This window comes from Amphibalanus amphitrite, unplaced genomic scaffold (genome assembly GCF_019059575.1).
Source record: "Amphibalanus amphitrite isolate SeventyFive unplaced genomic scaffold, NRLGWU_Aamphi_draft 000013F_arrow, whole genome shotgun sequence".
In the NCBI taxonomy this organism is placed as follows: Eukaryota; Metazoa; Arthropoda; class Thecostraca; order Balanomorpha; family Balanidae; genus Amphibalanus; species Amphibalanus amphitrite.
In genome coordinates, this window is record NW_024881509.1 from 1,247,895 (window position 1) to 1,268,855 (window position 20,961).

Consider the following 20,961-nt stretch of genomic DNA (forward strand, 5'->3'; position numbering starts at 1 on the left):
TCCAGCGAGCGTGGCTCAGCATTAGCGCAGAGACACTGTATAACCTGATGTGTGGCATGCTCGACCGTATGAGGGAGTGTGCACGATTGTGTGGAGGATATATCGGTAAATAAACCATAACCCATGCATGTTTTGTTTCCTTGTACAGTCTGTCTTAAAAGTACCGCGCAAAGTGACGGTGGATCCATCAAGCCTGACCGATGAAGGACTGCTAAATTTGAGTCACCGAAGCAATGGACATCCTCGTCCCTTCCCCAGGTCAATTGGTTCGGTGACATTCAAATTATAGCAGGCCCTTCCTCGGTCAGGCTTGATGGATCCACCGTCACTTTGCGCGGTACTTTTAACCTTCGCCCCAGTGTGTGTGTGTGTGTGTGTGGGGGGGGGGGGGCATATGTTACCACCCTGTCGCGTTTTTTGCGTGTGAATATAAAACCGCGGTAGCGCCGCGCCGCTTGGGGTAGCTTTTTGCACATCAATTTTGGACAATGTGTGAATTTTTTGACCCCAGGTCATGTCAGGTCAGGTCACCAGGTCAAGTTAACTGACCAAGCCTAAAAAAGCTTGCAATCATGTCCAGCCTGCAGTGTTTGTCAGAGAGGTTTTAAACTTGGTGGATTGCATGATGTTATGGGTGCCTACAATTTTTATATCTCGGATTTTTTTATATGCGTGACCTAAGGTCAGGTCGGTGGCGTGACCTTTCCATTATAAGTCAATGGAGAAAAACGAAAATGCCTCTAGATTCGTGTGTACGCATAGGTACCGTGTGGTACCAACTATTTCAGAATCACAATGATTTGGACCACCCGCGACGACCAAGGTTTCGTTTTTGCTGATAGCCTCTAGAAAGGTCATCCGAGGTCATTTGAGGCTACAAACAGCTTTTTGCCAATAACTCTCGATTGGAAAGAGATAGAACGCTGGGGTTGGTCTTTTTGTGTTCGTCTTGCCGAGACGCATCGACTGATATGCAACATGACCTTTTTCGGTCAGGTCATGACCTTGACCTGAGGTCAAATTTTAAAGTTGACCTTTCAAGGTCAAATTATAGTTCATTCGACGCGTCTCGGCGAGAGGAACACGATTCTGGCAACAGAAATGTCCTAGCTTTTTTAGTAAAAAGTTATTTTCGAAAAAAACACTTTTCGTAAAAACAGCTATTTTTGGAGTTTTTGCCCTCTGGAGGCTAAACCGTTGACCTGAGGTCATTTTCGATGATGACTTTATCAAAAGATAAGTTCAAAAGCTATTGATTGCTTTCCCAGCGTTTTTCTAGCTATCATAGTTCCTGAGATAATGGCATGTTTTCTGAAAAATATAATGACAATTCGCTAATTTTGACCTTTGATGACCTCTGGTGACCCCAATATTGCTTTAATATGAAAATGATCGAATACTTTCAAACGCACGCATCGAGAGCTATCGACTGCTTTTTACCGGGTCTTTCTAGCCCTCTTAGTTTTTGAGTTAGAGGTGGGTGGTAACATATGCCCCCCCCCCCCCCACTAGGGCGAAGTTGGCTGAGACCGCCACTCAGACTTGTGCCAAGGTCCCAAAAAGGTCCGAGATCCAGGATCCGCAGAGTCCAAGGTCTGGGACTTTGATGGATCCTGGACCTTGCATTGTCATTTTTGTCGTGAGACCTTGGAAACCCAGGACCTTTACAATATTCATATGTCGCTTGGAATCCCAGGACCTCAACATTCGCATATGCCGCGAGACCTTGGAATCCCAGGACCTCAACATTTACATATCATTAAATGTTCATAAATATGCTTGAAAACCAATCGCTCAAAAACTTTTGAGAGACAGGCTAGGAGGCTTATTGGCCGATAATTCGATGCATCAGATGGCGATCCTTTGTTTTTAAAGATCGGTTTGATATTTGCAAGCTTCCAAGATCCTGGGAAGATTCCTTCATTTAGCGACTTATTGAATAAGCTAGTTAATGGCTCGGCAATGATGATAGCTGTGAGCTTTAAAATGTTAGCGGGGAGTTCATCTGGACCAGTTGATTTATTTGGATCTAGGGCATTTAGAGCTTTAAGGACGTCTTGATCGGTTACTCTAATAGAATTTAAGGTTGGGAAAGGCACTGGCTGTGGAGTCAACTGAGTTGCATGGGTGTCAGGGACATCAATATTTGATTGAGCTGCAAAACAGTTGTTGAGAAGTGATGCTTTATCCTTGCTCTCTGTAAATATCTAACCATCTGTTGTCTCAAGAGGTGGTATAGATTTATCTGGTTTCCTTCCAGTTATATTCCGTAGTGTTTGATGATACTTGTGTGGGTTTTGCTTGTTTTCTAACAAGGTTGACACTTGTGTCTGTATGTATTGTCGTTTACTTTGTTTTGTTATTGTTGTTGTTAAGTTGCGTTGTTCTTTCCACCTCCTCCAGTCATATTCAGTCTGGTTGTGCTTGGCTCTTTTAAACAGTCTGTCTCGTTTTCTGATTGCACGTTTAAGGTCAGCTGTCACCCAAGGTTTGTCTCTCTGTCTTATAGTCACTTTCTTGGCTGGTATTGCTTGGTGTGCAGCATTTAACAGGGTAGCCGTGAACTCTTCTATGGCCGTGTCAATGTCTTTTTCAACTATGTCATTCCAGTTTGTGTTCATAAGTGTTTGTGTTAATCGGTCAGCATTTAATTTGTCATATTCCCATATTGTCTTGTAAGTGTTCGATATTGCAGACAGTTTCATTTTCAATGATACAAATGTTGGAAAATAGTCTAATGTAGAGGATGGTGATAGGACACAACTGTCATTAATCAGTTGTGTATTATAAACAAAGCATAGGTCACGGAGGTTTCTAACTTCAGAGGATGATCTGGTGGGTTCACTTATAAGTTGTGCAAGTTCTAGTGATTCTGCTACATTTTTAAGTTTATTATCAAATAAGGTGATACCACTGTGGTTGTTTTTGTTTTGTAAGTAAATATTGCCTGCATTGAAGTCACCTAGAACAATGATGCTGGAGGGATTGTATGCATGGGCTGCACTTATACTTTCACTGAAGTTGTCCAAAAAATTGTCTAGTCTGGATGTGCTGAGGTTGGGTGGCAGGTAAAGGCAACAGAGGATTAAAGTTACATGGTTTAGTTTTACTTTAGCCCAGATCCATTCTTCATCATTTATCTCAAGTTCTGTGAGCGTAGTAATTGGTATAGTTGACTGGCAGTATAAAGCTACTCCTCCTCCTCTTCTATCACGATGTCTAGTTATTGGTGTGTGAAACCCATCAATTTTGTATAGGTCTGTATGCACGCTTGTGTCTAGTTTGGTTTCTGTCAATGCTAATATGTTTACACCATGAGTTTCTATGAATAATTGTAATTCATCAAGTTTTTGGGGTGCTGTTATGCTATTAATGTTAAAGGGACCCTCCCACCTTCAAAAAAGTTAATGAATTGGCATGAAAGTGATGTCCCTTGGTTCAGAAAGAGCGAAAACGAATATCTACCAAATTTCACCGAAAAATATTCACTGGTTTTCAAGATATTAGGCTTTTACTTTTGTTTACTTTTTGGGATCTCCCCTGTTGTAGCGACTTTATTTGGAAGCAATAATTTGGCAGCCTTAAAGTGCGGCAGACGTTGCGCGCAAAGCAGCGTATACCACCACGTGTTAACGATGGTTTTAGTCTAAGATTTAAAAATCGTTAGATCTCCGCTGACGTCACAAATTCTAAGGGGGCATTCCAATGCATTAGCCCCTTAGAATCCGAAAACTGCAAGTTTGAAATTCCATATCTTCGAATTAAAGCATTTTTCGATGTTGTGAGTGCCCAAACCGGTATTTGCAGACCATGGCCACCAATTTGGCTATCTCAACTCAAAACTAATGTTAACCCGCGCCCCACTGGGGGGGGGCTATTTATAGCCCCCCCTCCCGTTTTTCTGCAATAACTTCCAAACCGCTTTACGAATCGACGCCAGACTTTCAGTACCTTCGGCTGCATCAATTTGACACCTTGTGTCAAAATTTGAACTTCGTAGCTACTATAGGTCGGCCGGAAATGACGTCAGAGTGACGTCATGTTCGTCCGATTTCGACGCAAAACATTGAACCACGGCAATCGCTCCCAAGAGCTCAGTTTTTAAGCTAGATCCAATTTCTTTGCATGAAAGAACTCAGAATTGACCGCGCTATCAAACTGCTATCTCGGATTTTCAAAATTTTGAAAATTTCGAAAATTTTATAAAATGATATTCCAAATTTATATTTTTATATTTTTTTTTCAAAAAGTTTTTGACTTTTCGAAAAAACCGGAATATATGTGACAGAACATATGGTTATGACTAACTGTAGCAAGTTTTAGCTAAATATCTTCAAAAATGGCCAAGTTATACGCATTATTGCAAAAAATTCACAATTATTAATTTTTCAAATCAATTTTTCAGTACGTATTTGGCATCGTACACCAATATAAATGGCACCATCGTGTTCCTGAGCTCAAACTGCATCCAATAGACACCTTTTTTGTTGAAAAATTTCAACTTCAAAATTTGACCTTTTTTGACCTGAAAGTGACCTGACCTAAGCTAATTTCGACTCAAAATGACCTTGAATGACACAGACGACATCAAATTCGAAATCTATGGCCTAAATGGACCATAAAACATGTGTCACGTGACCGACGCATGATATAATATTTTCGTGACCTGTGATGACCTGACCCTGACCTGAAAATCAAAGTACAAGTTTGGTACCCTCAAGGTATCTAGAGCATCTGTTCACAAGTGTGGAAACCAAAAATGAGCCTGATCTGACTTGTAAGACGGCGGCCAGCGCCCAAAATGTGAACAAGCCAAAGTGCTAATAATTTTTACTTTGACCTGACCTGTGACGTCATCGGTGACCTCGAGGTCAATGAAATTAGGTTTCGCTCGACAGTTTTTCCGGGGCTATCAGACGCCGTTTGAATTTTGACGATCGGCCCAGTAGTTTCGGAGTTAGGAGGGGGGGCTATGAATAGCCCCCCCCCAGTAGGGCGTGTTATACACAGACCCCAGTGGGGCGCGGGTTAAGGTGGGAGTGTCCCTTTAATATGGGAGGCTAGTAATGTATCATGATTGAGTTTAGGTCCAGGATTAATTTCCACGCCTCCAATATGAAGCAAGTCCTTGATGTTGTGGTGTAGGTTGAAATGTCTCCATTGAGAGTTAATGTTTTGTTGTTGATTGTTTGATCTTGTCGATATTTATATTTAGAGCTAGAAACCTGTCTTTCATAATTGCATTGTTCAAATGTTATTTTGCCTGTCAATAATGGAAGGTTCTGGTCACGGGATACCCCTGACGCTGCCCCACCAGCTGCCGCCATCAGAGTTGTTTGTGTGGGTTGTAACAACAAGCGCGTAACTTCTTAAGATATTGACAGCGGACACCATGGGACATTCACATAGTATTCACAGCTTTGATTGTTTAAAGGTAGTGTGCCAGCTTTCTTGGACCGTATGGAGTTAATGGCCCAGATAAGGAGAACCGGATTTTTAGAACTTATCCATACCTTCAAAACTCATGGAAACGTCTTAAATTCTTCAAATTTTGAGTACCCCAGTGCGAAATTCGCCCCGACGGGTTGTCGGTCGTACCCCAACCACATTTCACACCACTATGAACAATAAATGCACACACTGAAATCGCTATTACCGATATGCTCATCCAATCAAGTTTCGATAAACCCGTTCATCATCATCTCCTGCGGTTTCGAACACGCCTGTTAGGTGGCTTCTGATGCTCGTCGAGGTCGGAATTTCCAAATACGCGTGGTGCGTCGGGCCGCGCGCTCTGACTTCGGCCAAGAAAAATGCGTCAGCTGATCATTGTCATTTCTGCCACTTGCGTGTGGTGAAATGGGGTCATAACTTATAAGACGGCTTTTTCATATCAATTATTTTACATAAAATCATATTTCAAACCATAAATAATGTTCGACAGCCAAATAAAAGAAACAATACAATACGGGCTTACAGTTTAAGGCTCGACATTGTGTTGTCTACGATTAGACAGCTGATAACTCATTCCCGTACGTCGTATGGTCGTAACACTATAATGACCTTTGCTTATTGTCACAAGTGCGCCGCATTCGCGATTGTTGCCCGACGCCTGTTTGCAGGTGAGCCCACTACAGTTGTTATACATATCTAAAAACCGAAAAACTTTTAGGCGAAAAAGGCACTATTCCAGGCCCATTTTTGATTTTTTTTTTGCGATATTAGGTAAAAACAGAAGCTTCTTATCCTAGGAAAAATAAAATGGGAAATCTTTCAAAGGTGGCACACTACCTTTAACATTTGCTTCATTGTGTTACATGTTATTGTTGACATTATTTGGGCACACATCAATATTATTTATAGAATGTGTTACTGTTGTTTTGTGTTGTTATATCATATATGATATGTTATCATACATCATATCATATATCATAAGTTATAGGCATATGTATCACACTTTGTTTTGGTATTTGTATATCACACAGTATTTGCTATTTGTTCTTGATCAATTGGAACACATTTTGTTATTGATAGGTACGTAGTTGATTATTCTTACTTTCACATTTGGATCATATACATGTTTGACACATGTTTACGTGCATATGTAAACATGTATCTTTTGCTATTTTTTGTGCATTTATAGCAACAATAGCAATATTTGCTATTTAATGTACATTGTGTGATGATGGTGATGAGATCAAGGTAAACAAATAAATTATAATGCAATCAACATATGACAATAGGCCTAAACGTCTAAAAAAGGTGAAGACAAATTAACTAAACAATAAAAACAAAAACAAGAACAAAGAAATATAGAAAATAAGCAGTAATGAAAAATATAAAACACGCACATTGTTCGAACACAACGTCTTAAGCTTGGTCACGACAGAGACCCCACTTGAAAGCCCTCGCTTGTGCTGCAACCGACCGTCCCACCCCAGGCATTTCCACGGTGAAGGTATGGGCACCCAAACAACGAATAAGATGAATGAACGAAATACCTTCCAGCCTCACCAGATTCTCTATTCCCTAATCCCCAAAAACAGTCTTGAAGGTCACAAGAACACGCATTCCCCCACCTAGTGCACTGCGCCCCCGCCATGCCCCTTCACTGTAAACGAGTAAGCGGCCGGTTCGTATGTCTCTGCTGCACCAGTCTCGTCTAAATATGGCACACAGTTTGGTAGCACTGAGAAGGAATGCTTTCCTTTTCCTGCGGTCTGTGAGGGGATCTCTTCACTTTCACTTTTTCGCCGCGCCACTGCGGAGCGCGCGCTTCCACTCACCTGCTCCGCCCCTCTCACGGACGACGGTGAAAACAGGGCGCCTGGGGCGATTTGATCAAGGTTCGTTAAATTTACACGTGACGTTTGGGATATAGAATTCCACGGATATATTCCACGTCAAATCGAACAAAAATCGGCTGTTTTGCACCTTACCATCAGCGATTTCATTATAAATTTGTGAGCGAGTTCCTGTGTTGCCCTGAACATTACATTGATGTTTTTTGCACATTCTGACCACAGGTCTTCTAAATATAGGGCATCGAATTTTTACAAAATGTTGCATCTTTATATTTTTGAACGACCATAACTTTGGTTGTGCTTGTTTGATTTGAATGAAATAAACCTTACTGTTTAGGTAATTTCTTAAGCATTTGTTTAGAATTGCACCTACTTAAATATATGACCTTGAAATTTGCTTAACTCTGTTCTTAAGCACAAAAATTGAAATAGCAAAAAACACGTCACCTTCGATTTGGCTAATTTTCATATATTTTATTGCCTACCATATTCTTAACAACCTGTGAAAAAATTAGAGTGGGCAATTCATAAGTTTTGAAGAAAATGGCACATATGCAAACGTATGTTAGCACGCGCAGTGGAGGGGGAAGAGTGAATTTCGCCCCACCCCTCCTGTTTTTCGCCAATTTCTCATAGTATTAATGCGAAATTAATTATAGCTACCTGTTCAAAATTGAGTTGCACATCTCATCGTGCAAGCAAGAAGAAAATCGGTTCACAACTGGTCTAGTAATAGCGGTGTAAAGTGAACAGGCGACTCGGCAGCCGGCGCCGACCGCTAGCCGCCGCCTGAATTGTAGACTGTGCCGGGACGGAACGGAACGGTTCCGTCTTTACATCGCGCTCTTTACCGCTGATTACGTTCGATTCGCGTCAAATTTTGTGAGAAGACTAAAAAATGTACAGGCAATCTTATGGTGTAAGAATTTTGAAAATCGGTTGGTAAACAATTGAAATATGAACGTGTAAACACAAAATTGTGATTGCTGCGTTTCCCGCGTCGGCCGATCCCGCCTCAGCCGGCGACATGTTACTCTTAGCAGGTCTCGACTCTAACTGCCATATTTTTTTCTTCTCTCTTAACGGAAAAAAGGCATTACACCTCGTGAAATCAGTGTGTGCGTGCTCGTTATCATCAGACGCATCGCCGGACACCAACAGAAGAGCCGTAAGTTCTACCTGGCACCGGAAATAAGCAAGTTTCCAGGAATAATACGCATCATCGAATTGCGACGTTTCAAGCTAGACCCTGACAGAACGGTTAACCAACTTGAAGAAATAGACTAAATCCAAGTGTCTTCGTGTGCCGCAAATCACTGTCGAACCTTAAATGTGAAACAGGACTGCTTTTCTACATTTCTACGGGAAGTTCTGCACAATTTTTTGGGAACTACTTTCTTTCCGACGCATACTTCCGCGCGGAGTAGCAGCTCAAATCCGTCTCCCCTACCGGTAACCATGACAACCGGAGCCGCCGGAGGGAGGCCCAACGGTCAGGGGACGTCGCCCGGCTAAAGTCAACATGCCGGGCGCTCCCGAGGCGACGGGGACGCGCTCCCGCCGGCCCGCCCACCGCGGATGCCGTGGCGGGTGGCGAGTCCGCCGCGCCAAGGGGAGAGCGAGCGGTGACCAGCTGACCGCTCCGGACGCTGGGGAGCTACCCCGCCGTGTAGAGCGTCCACTCCGGCCGTCCGCTGACAACAGGACTCTGCGCCGTCCAACACGGCTGTCAACGGAGCAAACGCGGACGGCTGGGGTCCCGGACCGCCCTCAAATGATCATCACTCATCTGAACATACGGTCGATGACTGCGAAATTGGAACAAATCAACGCTTTCCTGGAATCAAAACAGATTGATATTTTATGTCTGTCAGAAACATTTTTAACGGAAAGTATAAGAACGGACTTTCTAGTCTTTCCCGGCTATGCCGTCCTCCGGGCTGACCGAAGCAAGCCAAGGCGTGGTAGCTCAGTGATACGAGGAGGTGGAGTTGCTATCATCTACCGTGACTCAATAAAAATTTCGCTTTTGAAAATTCATAATACCGATCCGGTAACCGACGCACTCTGGCTGTCTGTCACCAGTCACGGTCGGTCTCTTGTTCTTGGCGTCATTTACCGGCCTCCAGACAGCTCCGTTACAGACTTCCTGGACTCCCTCAGAACTCAACTACAAGAAGCACTATCGAAAGGACAGCCAGTGGTCCTGCTCGGGGACATGAACATCGATCTATCCACCAGAGATGGCGCTGGGGTAATAAGATATGAGCAGCTTCTGGCTGAGCTCAACCTAAATCAGCTGGTTAAAGAGCCAACACATCTGTTTCCACGTCCGTCAATTCTCGACCACATTATAACCAGTCTGCCAGATCTCCATGCAGCTGTCAGCGTACTAGACGACTCGCTCAGTGATCATCAGCCGGTGACGTGTGTCGTGAAAATACCCAAACCGCGGAAAAAATCAAGAACTCTTCATACCAGGCGTTGGCACAAAACGGACTGGAACGCAGTTTGTCTGGATCTTTTGCTAGCGGACTGGAGTGAGATGTTAGAGACCGCTGATGTCAATAGCAAGCTTGAAAAATTCATGCGCGTCTGGAACGAGGTCATAGACCGGCACTGTCCCATGGAAAATGTACGCACAAATAGAAAACGTGGCTGTCCATGGCTCTCCAGTGAACTGCGTGACCTGATGACGAAGCGAGACCAGGCTAAAAAGGACTGGCTGAACCTCCGCACTGCAGATCGACACGTGACCTTCAGAAGACTTCACAACAGTGTTAAAAGCAAATTAGCACGTGCACGGAAAGATTTTCTATGTAACGAATTAATGCGCAAGAACTTCAGTGGCTTTTGGAAGAAGTTTAATCAGTATGTAAAAAACACGAGCGGCAACTGTCTAGGATAACAACCTTGATTCAAAACAGGCCGACATGTTTAATGCGTATTTTGCGAATGTAGGCTCTAACATTGCAGCAGAACTCTTACCTCGCAGACATGATTACACGTATGTCGATCCCCAGATACGTCCCCCTGTGGTGTGTGCCACAAGCTTTGAGCTTCAGCCCGCTACTCTACCTGAGCTGTCAACAGCGGTGCGTCTGATGAGCAATTCGAAAGCTGTCGGACTGGATGGAGTCCCCATCCTGGCCATTCGTCGTTGTTTTGCTGTGATCGGTCCGCTGCTCCTTCATATCATTAACACTTCAATATCAAGCGGCATATTTCCAGAAAAGTGGAAAATAGCGTGTGTAGTTCCTTTACATAAGAATGGTGATCACAGTCGCGCTAGCAACTATCGTCCAATTTCACTTCTGCCAGTCATGCCGAAAATCGCTGAGCGTGTCGTGTGCACCCAATTAACCCACTATCTCAAAGAAAATGACTTACTAGGTAACAGCCAGTACGCTTACCGCAAGGGCCATTCAACGGAAGACGCCATCCTCGAGACCATTGCCTGGACTACTGATCAAATCGATAGGGGCCACATTGCTTCAATAACAGCAATAGACCTGAGCAAAGCGTTCGACAGCGTCAATCATGAAATTCTTTTGATGAAACTAGCGTGGCACGGCGTCCCATCACACTGGTTTAAAAGTTATCTGAGCGGCCGTGGTCAAATGGTTCGAGGTGGTTCTGAGGTTCTTCCCGTGAAATTCGGTGTCCCACAAGGATCAATCCTGGGACCTGTTCTCTTCAGTCTAGTCACAGCTGACCTACCAAATTGTATACCTCATGGCCGCGTTATATGCTATGCAGATGACACTCAGCTTTTGGACAGCTCGCCGACAGACAGCGAAAGTCTCATCCAGTTCAAAAGGCGTTTGGAATCTTCAATGGCCTCAGTGCAGACATGGTTCACTACCAACTCATTTAAAATGAACGTAGCCAAAACAGATTTCATTCTAATCGGCACATCATCAGCTTTGCAGAGAGTCTCTGATTTCAAACTTAACTTTTGTGAAAGTTCGCTTGAACCTTCAGACAACATTAAAGTATTGGGAGTGAAAATAGACCAAACGTTATCCTGGCAAAAACACGTTACAGAAGTTTTACGACGCTGCTACTCTATTCTATCGTCCTTAAACAGGTTCCGGCGTCACTTTTCTGCTGAGGCTCTTATTCTGATTATCCAGGCACACGTCTTTTCCCAGATATTGTACTGCTTGCCAGTTTGGGGTGGGGCCTGCAAAAACCAAATATCTCGCGTTCAGAAAGTAATAAACTTCGCAGCCCGTGTAGTAACCGGAACACGCCGCCATGAGCACATCACACCCACCCTAAGTGCGCTTCAGTGGCCAACAATTGAGGAGCTCATCAAGGAGCGTGATTGTTTAAAAGTATTTCGCGCTTTGAATAACTGCGACGCCCCCAAAGCTCTAAAAAGGATGTTTCACCAAAGATCAGACATAACCACTCGAGTGACCCGCCTGGCATGTACCAATCTGCTCCACCTTCCAAAAGTGCGTCTGTCTATTACACAACGATCTTTCCCGTACCGAGCCGCAACTGAATGGAATCGACTTCCAATAGAAACTACACAAACAGCGTCAGAAAAAGAATTCAGGAAAAAACTTAGGTGCAAAAACGCGTGAACCATACCAGCTCACTTGCTCAGGGATAGTATCACGGATCGCGTATACTGTGTAATGTGTAGTGTGTACTCTATGCCTTGCTGTGCGCCATGTAGTGTATGTTACCGTACGTTGGCACCTTACCGTGTACATCTGTGTGGAAATTTGTGTTTACATTACTGCCGTGTACATCTCTACCATGTTTAAAATGTCCTGAAAAACTGTGGGAACACGGACGGACATTTAATGTTAATACAATGTTAATACAATGTTAATACAATACAATTTATTACTGGATTTACTAGGAATTCCCCATACATACTCAAAAATGTATATTCTTTCGTATAGTGAAGATAAAAGGACGTGAAGATATAGTTGCGTGATAATGTTTTCGTTGAATTTTTGGCTTCATGATGCATTTCCACACGGCTCAAAATTCACCGCAAAATACCGTTTGCCTGAGACACTTTTACTATGGAACTTGAATGCTTGACTACGATGACTATGTATTTACATTCTCGCAGAGTTTGGGATATCACTAATCAGCAATCATTCATTTCAGAAAGTGTACACAAGCAAGCATGTCTTGACTCTGTCTTTCAAGGTCACGCGCGGTTGCGTGATGTTGATGCATGAAAACGGCGTTTGCCGCGAGAGTTATGAATGGCCCACTCCAATTTTTTCACAGATAGTTAGGAACATTGTGACGGACATAATATGTAAAAATTACCCGAATCGAAGGTGACGTGTTTTTTGCTATTTAAATTTTTTCTGTTTTAGTTCAAGGTCAAATGCATTTCAATGTCACTTCAATTTAATTTTATAATTAAAAATCAAAGCCTCATCAATTGCCTACGAGACTCTGTTAATATCATTTTGATACCAGAAAAGGAACCAGAGTTTTAGACATTTAAAAAATTGATGTGTGGCATTTTTGGATATATTCGATGACCTATATCTCAGCGATACTTTATCAAATTTCGAAAATATTATACGTAACTCAGTTTTGAACCATGCCCAGTCTGCCTACAAATTTTCAGAAAAATCGAAGGGGATGACGGATTTCGGTGTTTGATTTGACGTGGAATGCCCCAGAAGGCCCATGGAGCGGGAGAAGTTCCAAATGTCACGTGACTAATATGCCCTCCGGCGCCCTGTTTTCACCGGCGTCCCCTCTCACCTGCGTCCTTCCCACCTGCTCCGCTATCTCCAGCGTCTAGCCCGCGGTCACCGGCAGAGGCGCCTCCAGCCGCAGCCGCGGGAGTCGAGGCAGAGGCGCCGCCAGCCGGGGCAGTCTCGGAGTTTTTGATGAGCGACTCTAGCTGGTTGTCTGGTCCGACGATCTTGATGAGGTCTTCGATGCTGCCGATGAGTCGTGTTGGTGCCTTTTCTGAGACACGAACTTTCAGCTTGCAGCCGTCCGTCCAGGCGTGGCACAGCTTGCCCTTGGCTCTTATCTGGCGCGCCGCGAACATGGTAGTGGCGTTCTGAGCTGTAAGCTGCCCCGAGACTGTAAGCCCCACGACCTTGACGGGTACGCAATGCGGCCTGGCAATGGTCCTTTTCCTTTGCAATGCTACGCATTAGAGAGCAAATGGACGTGAAAGGCCATTCAAGCCACCGTGGCAGGTAGTAGGTGTAATTGTCACGAAACTTACTTATCTGTTCATACCATTTTGTGATACGCTCATATAGATTTTTCTGTCTCCGTCAGCTAAACGTTTTCTCTCTTTGTTATGGTCGCTTCGGTTCCTCCCTGGGGGAGGGAAGATAATGTGGGACCGATTCCCTTCTTCCATATCATGATAAAGAAGATACACGTTCAAGCTTTGTTACATAGAAATAGCCGTCACTTTCCCCACGTGTCGGCACCGTCCAGCAACCCAGTGGGTCAACGGACTGCTCCTCCATTTCGCAATCACATTGCACGTAACGCACGCGCACTGGCGAACCTTAATCAGAGTTGCAATACAAGTCTCGGCCCGCTCAGTCGTCTCTCTTATCCGCGCCTCCGCGACAATGGTCTATCGACGCTTCTTGATCGGAGTGGTGTTGGGTGTCATTTTCTTTTGTCATTTTAGGTAATGTAAATCATTTATATTATGCTGATGACATGGTCCTGCTATCCCCTTCATCATATGGACTGCAGAAAATGTTGAATGTCTGTGATTCCTATGCAAATGAACATGATATCAAATTCAACACTTAAAAGACTGTTTGCTTGAAAATATGTCCTAAGTTATTTCGTGATCTCTATGTTCCTACTATCACGCTTGGTGGCTGTGCTTTGAAATTCGTTCATTCTTACAAGTATCTTAGTTATCATCTAAGCAATGTGGGCTCTAGAGCTGATGACTTAGAAATCCGGCAGCAATACCGCAATCTTTGTTGCCTTGCTAATACGATCAGTCGCAAATTTGCCATATGTTCATACTCGGTTAAGAAATATTTGTATGATGGCTATTGTTCAAATGTCAGTTGCATGCATTTGTGGCACTCCTTTCATGTGTCTGTTCTGAAGGAATATAAAGTGTGCTCTAACAATGCTGCTACGATGTTATTTGGCTATGACAGGTTCTGCAGTGCTTCGAACACTTTAGCTCAAGAATGCCTGCCCGACTTCGATGCCTTGTGCCGAAAATCAGTGTTGAACTTTATGATGCGCCTTCAGTGTTTCTCTAATCAAATCATATTTAGATTGTTCAACATTGACCTGGCTGTGACTTCCTCGATAAGGAAGGCATGGCGGCGATGTCTGTATTTAAGTTGAGGGTCTTATGACCTCTCATGATTCTTTATGAACCTAGAGTCTGCTAATAAAGGGATGCTGTCTCTGTCTCTGTCTCTGTCTCTGTCTCAGTGCTCTCTCTCTCTGTCTCTGTCTCTCTCTGTCTCTCTCTCTCTGTCTCTGTCTCTGTCTCTGTCTCTGTCTCTGTCTCTCTCTCTCCCTCTCTCTCCCTCTCTCTCTCTCTCTCTCTCTCTCTCTCTCTCTCTCTCTCTCTCTCTCTCTCTCTCTCTCTCTACTCTCTCTCAATAACGTTACTTCCAGTGTCGGTGTGTACGCGCTGTGTGTGTGACGGCGGCGATTTGTGGCAGGTCTGCAGCGCAGAGCTGACGGAGCCTGTCGACTTTGAGGAGTTTCTCGAGTCGCACCAGCTGGAGCTGGCCTCTGACGAGCTGCGCGACCTGCTGGACGCGCCTCCCGATGACATCGACGTGGGCCTGGTGCAGCGCCGCTACCGGACCGTGCGGCCGCTGGCGCCCGACAAGCACGAGATCGGGTGAGTGTCGGCGGTCAGCGCTCCAGCCGGCACGGCACAGGCGCAACGTCATTACATGCTCAAGAGAAACGAAATATACCTTTCGAAAGCTGACGGTGAGCTGATTCCAAAAATGTAATTTTTACAAAAAATCGGTAGTTGGTCTTTTTTCAAAATTGCGGTTTTGTGAAAATGGTATAGTTTTGTATTCAACGCCATGTCCCGGGCATTTTTGACATCATATGCATTTTTTCGTGTCCCAGTGTAAGCTGAATGCCACAAGAACAATATTTAGCGAAACATTATTTTCAAACACTAACTGTCGCCCGTATTGGTGGCTTGCCAGCCGCGAACGTATAAGGGGGGGGGGGGGGCTCCGTTGGACCTCCCTTGCCGTTTGGCCCCCGATCGAGCTAGAACTACGCGGAAAAAACGAGCGTGTTGCCCTGACGAGAGGAAGTAGCTGATGATACCCAATTTAAGGGTCTTTGGTTGACCTTCCAGGTCAGGTCAATGACCCAAAAGTCGCAAAAATCCTGACCCGTTAGAACGTCGTAAAGTGTGGTTGCTACGGGGTTTTCTGGGTGCTGATCACGAATGTCGTGTTAGTTTTGATCATATAATGTCCTCATGCATTTAGGCCAGGCCAGGTCGGGTGAGGTCAGGTCAGGTCAACCAGTAGGGGTCCTGCCGGGTATTCGTAATGCTTGTCAACCGCGTCTAGCAGGCTCTTAACTTGTTACGAAGGCACCATAACTATTTCGCAAATGTTCAAATGGCTGCTAAATGGGAATTCAGCTAAAAAAACTGGCCTAGAAACATGTCAAACACGAAAAAGTGAACCGAGGTCATCAAAGGTCAATGACCTGATCTGAGCTTCAGGTGACCTTGATGCCCATCCTAATGCATTGGATCGACATCATATCACATTTTGAACGCTTGAAACCATGAAAAGACTGCAAACGCGCGGCTAATGGGAGCCGCCATACGCCGAATCGCGATTCTGGCCAAACATGATTTCGAAGAAATAGGTAACAGGTCAAGGTCATAGCGGGCAGGATCATTAAATTTTAAGGGTAGGTGTAAAATTGATAAACTCGAGGGTACTGAAAGTTTCTCCGCTATCAGCCGCTTTTTACGCGAGTTAGTGGCGAAAAACCGAGGGGGGTTCTGTTCGACCCCCCCCCCCCCCTATAGGGCTGATCATGCATCTCCCACAGCCGACAATAAGGCGCAATCACACAACTCCGTCTCACGATGGACCAAAGTCAGCCACAGAGAAGCGTGAAATGACCCTTATCGACTCGCAGACCCGGCGCTTTCGGCTGTCTGACGGGCCACGGAAGGGATGTTCGGCTGTCGTTCTACTAAACGGACGTCATATTTGTTAGTTGAACGATTCAAGTCGCTACTTGAGCTATTCACGATACCTGCGTAGAAGATTCATTGTTCTGTCATGTTCACATCATGTATGAATTGGCATTTGTTTATGTCTACTTTACTCAATTCAGCTAGCTGTTATGCCTAGTGATGTCAGTTACGGAAAATCGGAATACCGATACCAAACCAAATACCAACCAAAACCGTGGAGAAATACCGAAACCAAACCAACTTGGGAACATGAGGGAAATACCAACTTTTTACCGATTTCTTAGCCTCTTATACATTAGAAGGGGTTCATGATACCAACAAAATATCAAACACATTATGATTGAAATACCAAATGCCAAGTTGGTATCGGTTTGGTATCGGTATACCAAAAGTCGGTATCCGATTGACATCTCTAGTTATGCCCATATAAGAAAAGTTGGCACCGCTGAACTGTCAGAGGTTGCACCGGTCTCAGCTAGGCTGGAGTGGGGTAGCGCCGGGTGGGGCAGGGTAACCTTTGACCGGTCGCACGGCCGAACAGCTGTCGCTAGTACAGTCTCTGACAGGAAACCCCGCTAACTTTCCCAGTGCGGGCATCGAACGCAGCTGGATGGAGCAAAACATGTATAAGAAAATGTGCCTACATGTAAATTAATGCATGTCGAGCAGAATCGAGCAGAACAACGCATTTTCTTCATATCATAGGTATCCTGAATAACTTTGATAGCAATGTGGACTGTTAAAGGTAGTGTGCCAGCTTTCCTGGACCGTATGGAGTTAATGGCCCAGATAAGGAGAACCGGATTTTTAGAACTTATCCATACCTTCAAAACTCATGGAAACGTCTTAAATTCTTCAAATTTTGAGTACCCCAGTGCGAAATTCGCCCCGACGGGTTGTCGGTCGTACCCCAACCACATTTCACACCACTATGAACAGTAAATGCACACACTGAAATCGCTATTACCGATAGGCTCATCCAATCAAGTTTCGATAAACCCGTTCATCATCATCTCCTGCGGTTTCGAACACGCCCGTTAGGTGGCGCGGTAGACCGCGCCCAAAGCCAGGGCCCCGGTAACGTGAGGTAGCCGAGTCGGGGGCTCGGGGCAGCGTGCGCTGACCCAAGCCGGGGCCGCGCGTCCTCCCGGTGTCATGTGATAGCCCGGGGCTGCCTGCGGGGATGCGGTAGACCGCGCCCAAAACCGCGGCCCCGGCTTGGGTCAGCGCACGCTGCCCCGACTCGGCTACCTCACGTTACCGGGGCCCTGGCTTTGGGCGCGGCTTCTGCTCATACTTTGTGGTGCGGTGGTGGTGCGTCGGGCCGCGCGCTCTGACTTCGGCCAAGAGAAATGCGTCAGCTGATCATTGTCATTTCTGCCACTTGCGTGTGGTGAAATGGGGTCATAACTTAAGAGACGGCTTTTTCATATCAATTATTTTACATAAAATCATGTTTCAAACCATAAATAATGTTCGACAGCCAAATAAAAGAAACAATACCAATACAGGCTTACAGTTTAAGGTTCGACATTGTGTTGTCTACGATTAGACAGCTGATAACTCATTCCCGTACGTCGTAACTCTATAATGACCTTTGCTTATTGTCACATGTGCGCCGCATTCGCGATTGTTGCCGACGCCTGTTTGCAGGTCAGCCCACTTCAGTAGTTATACATATCGAAAAACCGATAAACTTTTAGGCGAAAAAGGCACTATTCCAGGCCCATTTTTGATTTTTTTGCGATATTAGGTAAAAACAGAAGCTTCTTATCCTAGGAAAAATAAAATGGGAAATCATTGGAAGGTGGCACACTACCTTTAAACTAACAAAGATGACACTTGTTTAGTAGAACGAGAGCCGAACGTTCTTTCCGCGGCCGGTCAGGCGGGCCGAGAGTGCCGGGCTTCGAGTCGATAAGGGTCATTTCACGCTTTGTGTGGCTGACTGGTCCATTGTGAGACTGAACTGTGCGATTGCGGCTTTTCGTCAGCTGTGGGAGACGGATATTATCATTTGGGAATATTTTTTTCACTGCACATTGTTCTTTTGGCGTTCAGTTTTCACTGGGACTCGAAAAAAAACATGCCTATGCTTTTAAGAATGCCCGGGACTCTAAAAAAAGTCAATAAAAATAGAAAATTGATAGATGAATAAAGAATTATACGGTAGAATCCGCTTAATAAATCCTCGGATGATAAATCCAGCCGCTTATTGTGGCCGCTTGAGTTCACGGATTTTTATATAGATACCCACCCATCTACTATTATAAATCTTAAAAAGTCCGCCCACGCCGCCGTCGGGGTTACGCAGGAGGGGTTACGCCCAAAAACGCCTATTGCGGCGCCGTCGATTGACGCACGAGGGTGAAATTTTCACGACTCGTGGGTCACGTAATTCAACAGGTTGTATTAAATTTTGGGCACGATGTGGCCGGGGGTGCGCCCGTGGCGCGTGCTCATGTGCGCCATAGGGTTAGCATTAGAATCGCGACCGGCGCCGAGCAGAGGGCATGTGCTTTAGGCTCAGTTGTTCGCTTAAAAAACTGAGTGGAAATAATCAGAGCCGGCAGGTCATCAGGGGCGGTCGCAGACTTGGCGTTTGGGGGGGGGGGCAACTTGGCAAAGGGGCCCCTGCACTGACCCGGGGGCCCGGTGCTAGCTTAAAGGGGCCCACGGGCGTAGCGCATGAGTGCGGAAATCCAGCCATGGCCGGTGAAGCGGGGGGGGGGGGGGGTAGGGAGCGGCACCCGAGCGGAGGCTCATTGCCAGCTTTGAGGGTGTACTATGTCGAAAAGGTAAGTTCATTTTGAAGCATTGGTAATGTCAATAATTCACGCAACTGTGAATTGACTACCGCAAAAAGTAAAACCGGCTAACTTAGCCATTTTGAAGATATCGTGCTAAGGCTGGGGGGATCCATGTGATCGCAAGGCACATCGCAGTTGCGATCAAACGTAAGTTGAATCGGAACAGATATTGGAGGGATCCATCACATCGTAGGCTAAGTAGATACGCAAGTTGTATCGCAAATGCTGAAGATACGAACTAACTTTACGAATCTTCTCGGTCGATCGGAAGGCCGATCGTAGCAAAACTTTACCTCTTTCTCAAGAAAAAAATATAAGAAATTTTCAAAATTTTCACAAAACCGAAATATATGTTAAACAAATATGGTTGATGAACACGTGTGCAAAATTTGAAGTCGATTTCTTCAAAAATGGCTGCGCTAGAGCGTTTTAAATTTACACGTTGAAAACGGTCACTTTCACGTCATTTTTGTAATTACTTTTTTCAATTTTGAAATTTAAATGTTTCGGGCAATTTTTCGCGTTAATTGCGAAAATCTGACCAAAACATGTATCGCACCATCAATGATCCGATACGCCATCAGAGGCCGCGCCGCGGACAGGTGGGCGCGGCGATACCTCAACCTAGGCCGCGTGGGGGTTACACTGGTGTTCGGGAAGGGTATGTCAACGCGAGGCAGGCCGCGGGGGAGCCGGTTGCGGCGCCGCGCCGGTCCGTATTTGTCGGCGCCTAACAGTGCAGCGGTGCGTTTATGGCGGAGGGAGGGGAAGCGGTGTAGTGTCGGCAAGGCCGCACACAGGAGAGGGCACACGGGCCTCCCCCCCCCATTCGAGTTGGGGCCCCTAATCTTTAGACCGCCGAAGACCATGTAAAATGAACTGAAATAATGATTGAAAAGACCGGGAGGGCCCATCTCGTTCCCCAGCAGGCCCATACGAGTCCATAAATGCCCAGTAGCGCAGCCAGGGTTATTGTGGTGAAATTTCAATGGCCCTCAAAAGACCTCAAAGGGCCCACAGATGGGGTCACCGGGTCCTCAGATGGTCTCGAAGGGCCCTCGGTTAGCGTCAAATGGCCCTCATCTGGTGTCAAAGGGCCCTCAGATGGCCAAATGAAGGGCCACAAGATGGCCTCAAAGGGCCCTCAGATGGGTTCAAAGGGCTCTCAGTCAACCTTAAACCTACCTCAGAAGACCTTAAAGGGCGTCAGAGGGCCCTAAACCTGCGTCAGAGGGCCCTGAGCTCGCGTCAAACGACCCTCCGAAGGCCTTAAAGAGTCCTTAGCTTGTGTCAGAGGGCCCCCAGCTGGTGTCAGTGAGCCCTCCTCAGCTGGCGCCAAAAGTCCATCTGAAGGCCTCAAACGGTCGTCAGCTGGAGTACAACGGTCCTCAGATGCCGTCACGCGGCCCTCAAAAGCTTCAAGGAGCCCTTATAAGGTCTCAAAGGGCCCTCATTTGGCCTCAAAAGGCCCTCCGCTAGCGTTAACCGGACTTCAGAAGGCCTGAAAGGGCCCTTATCTGGTGGAGGGCCCCCAGCTAGTGTCAGAGGGCCCTCAGTTGGCGCAAAATGGCCATCAGAAGGCCTAAAACGGTCCGTAACTGGAGTCCAACCGCAACGGTCCTCAGGTGGCGTCAAGCGGCCC

General features: G+C 45.6%; 1 protein-coding gene across 3 annotated transcripts in view; it reads left to right on the top strand.

Annotated features, from left to right (window-relative positions):
* LOC122383748 (dedicator of cytokinesis protein 7-like) overlaps positions 1 to 20,961 on the top strand; it is a 649,924-nt gene that overhangs the window by 26,824 nt on the left and 602,139 nt on the right. For all 3 annotated transcript variants that reach the window (XR_006256886.1, XR_006256885.1, XM_043370493.1), the window contains exon 3: positions 14,975 to 15,159. Coding sequence is in view for 1 of the 3 variants with exons in the window: in XM_043370493.1 (XP_043226428.1) it covers positions 14,975 to 15,159 (185 nt within the window). In the remaining 2 variants the exon portion in view is untranslated. The remainder of the gene's footprint in view (positions 1 to 14,974; positions 15,160 to 20,961) is intronic.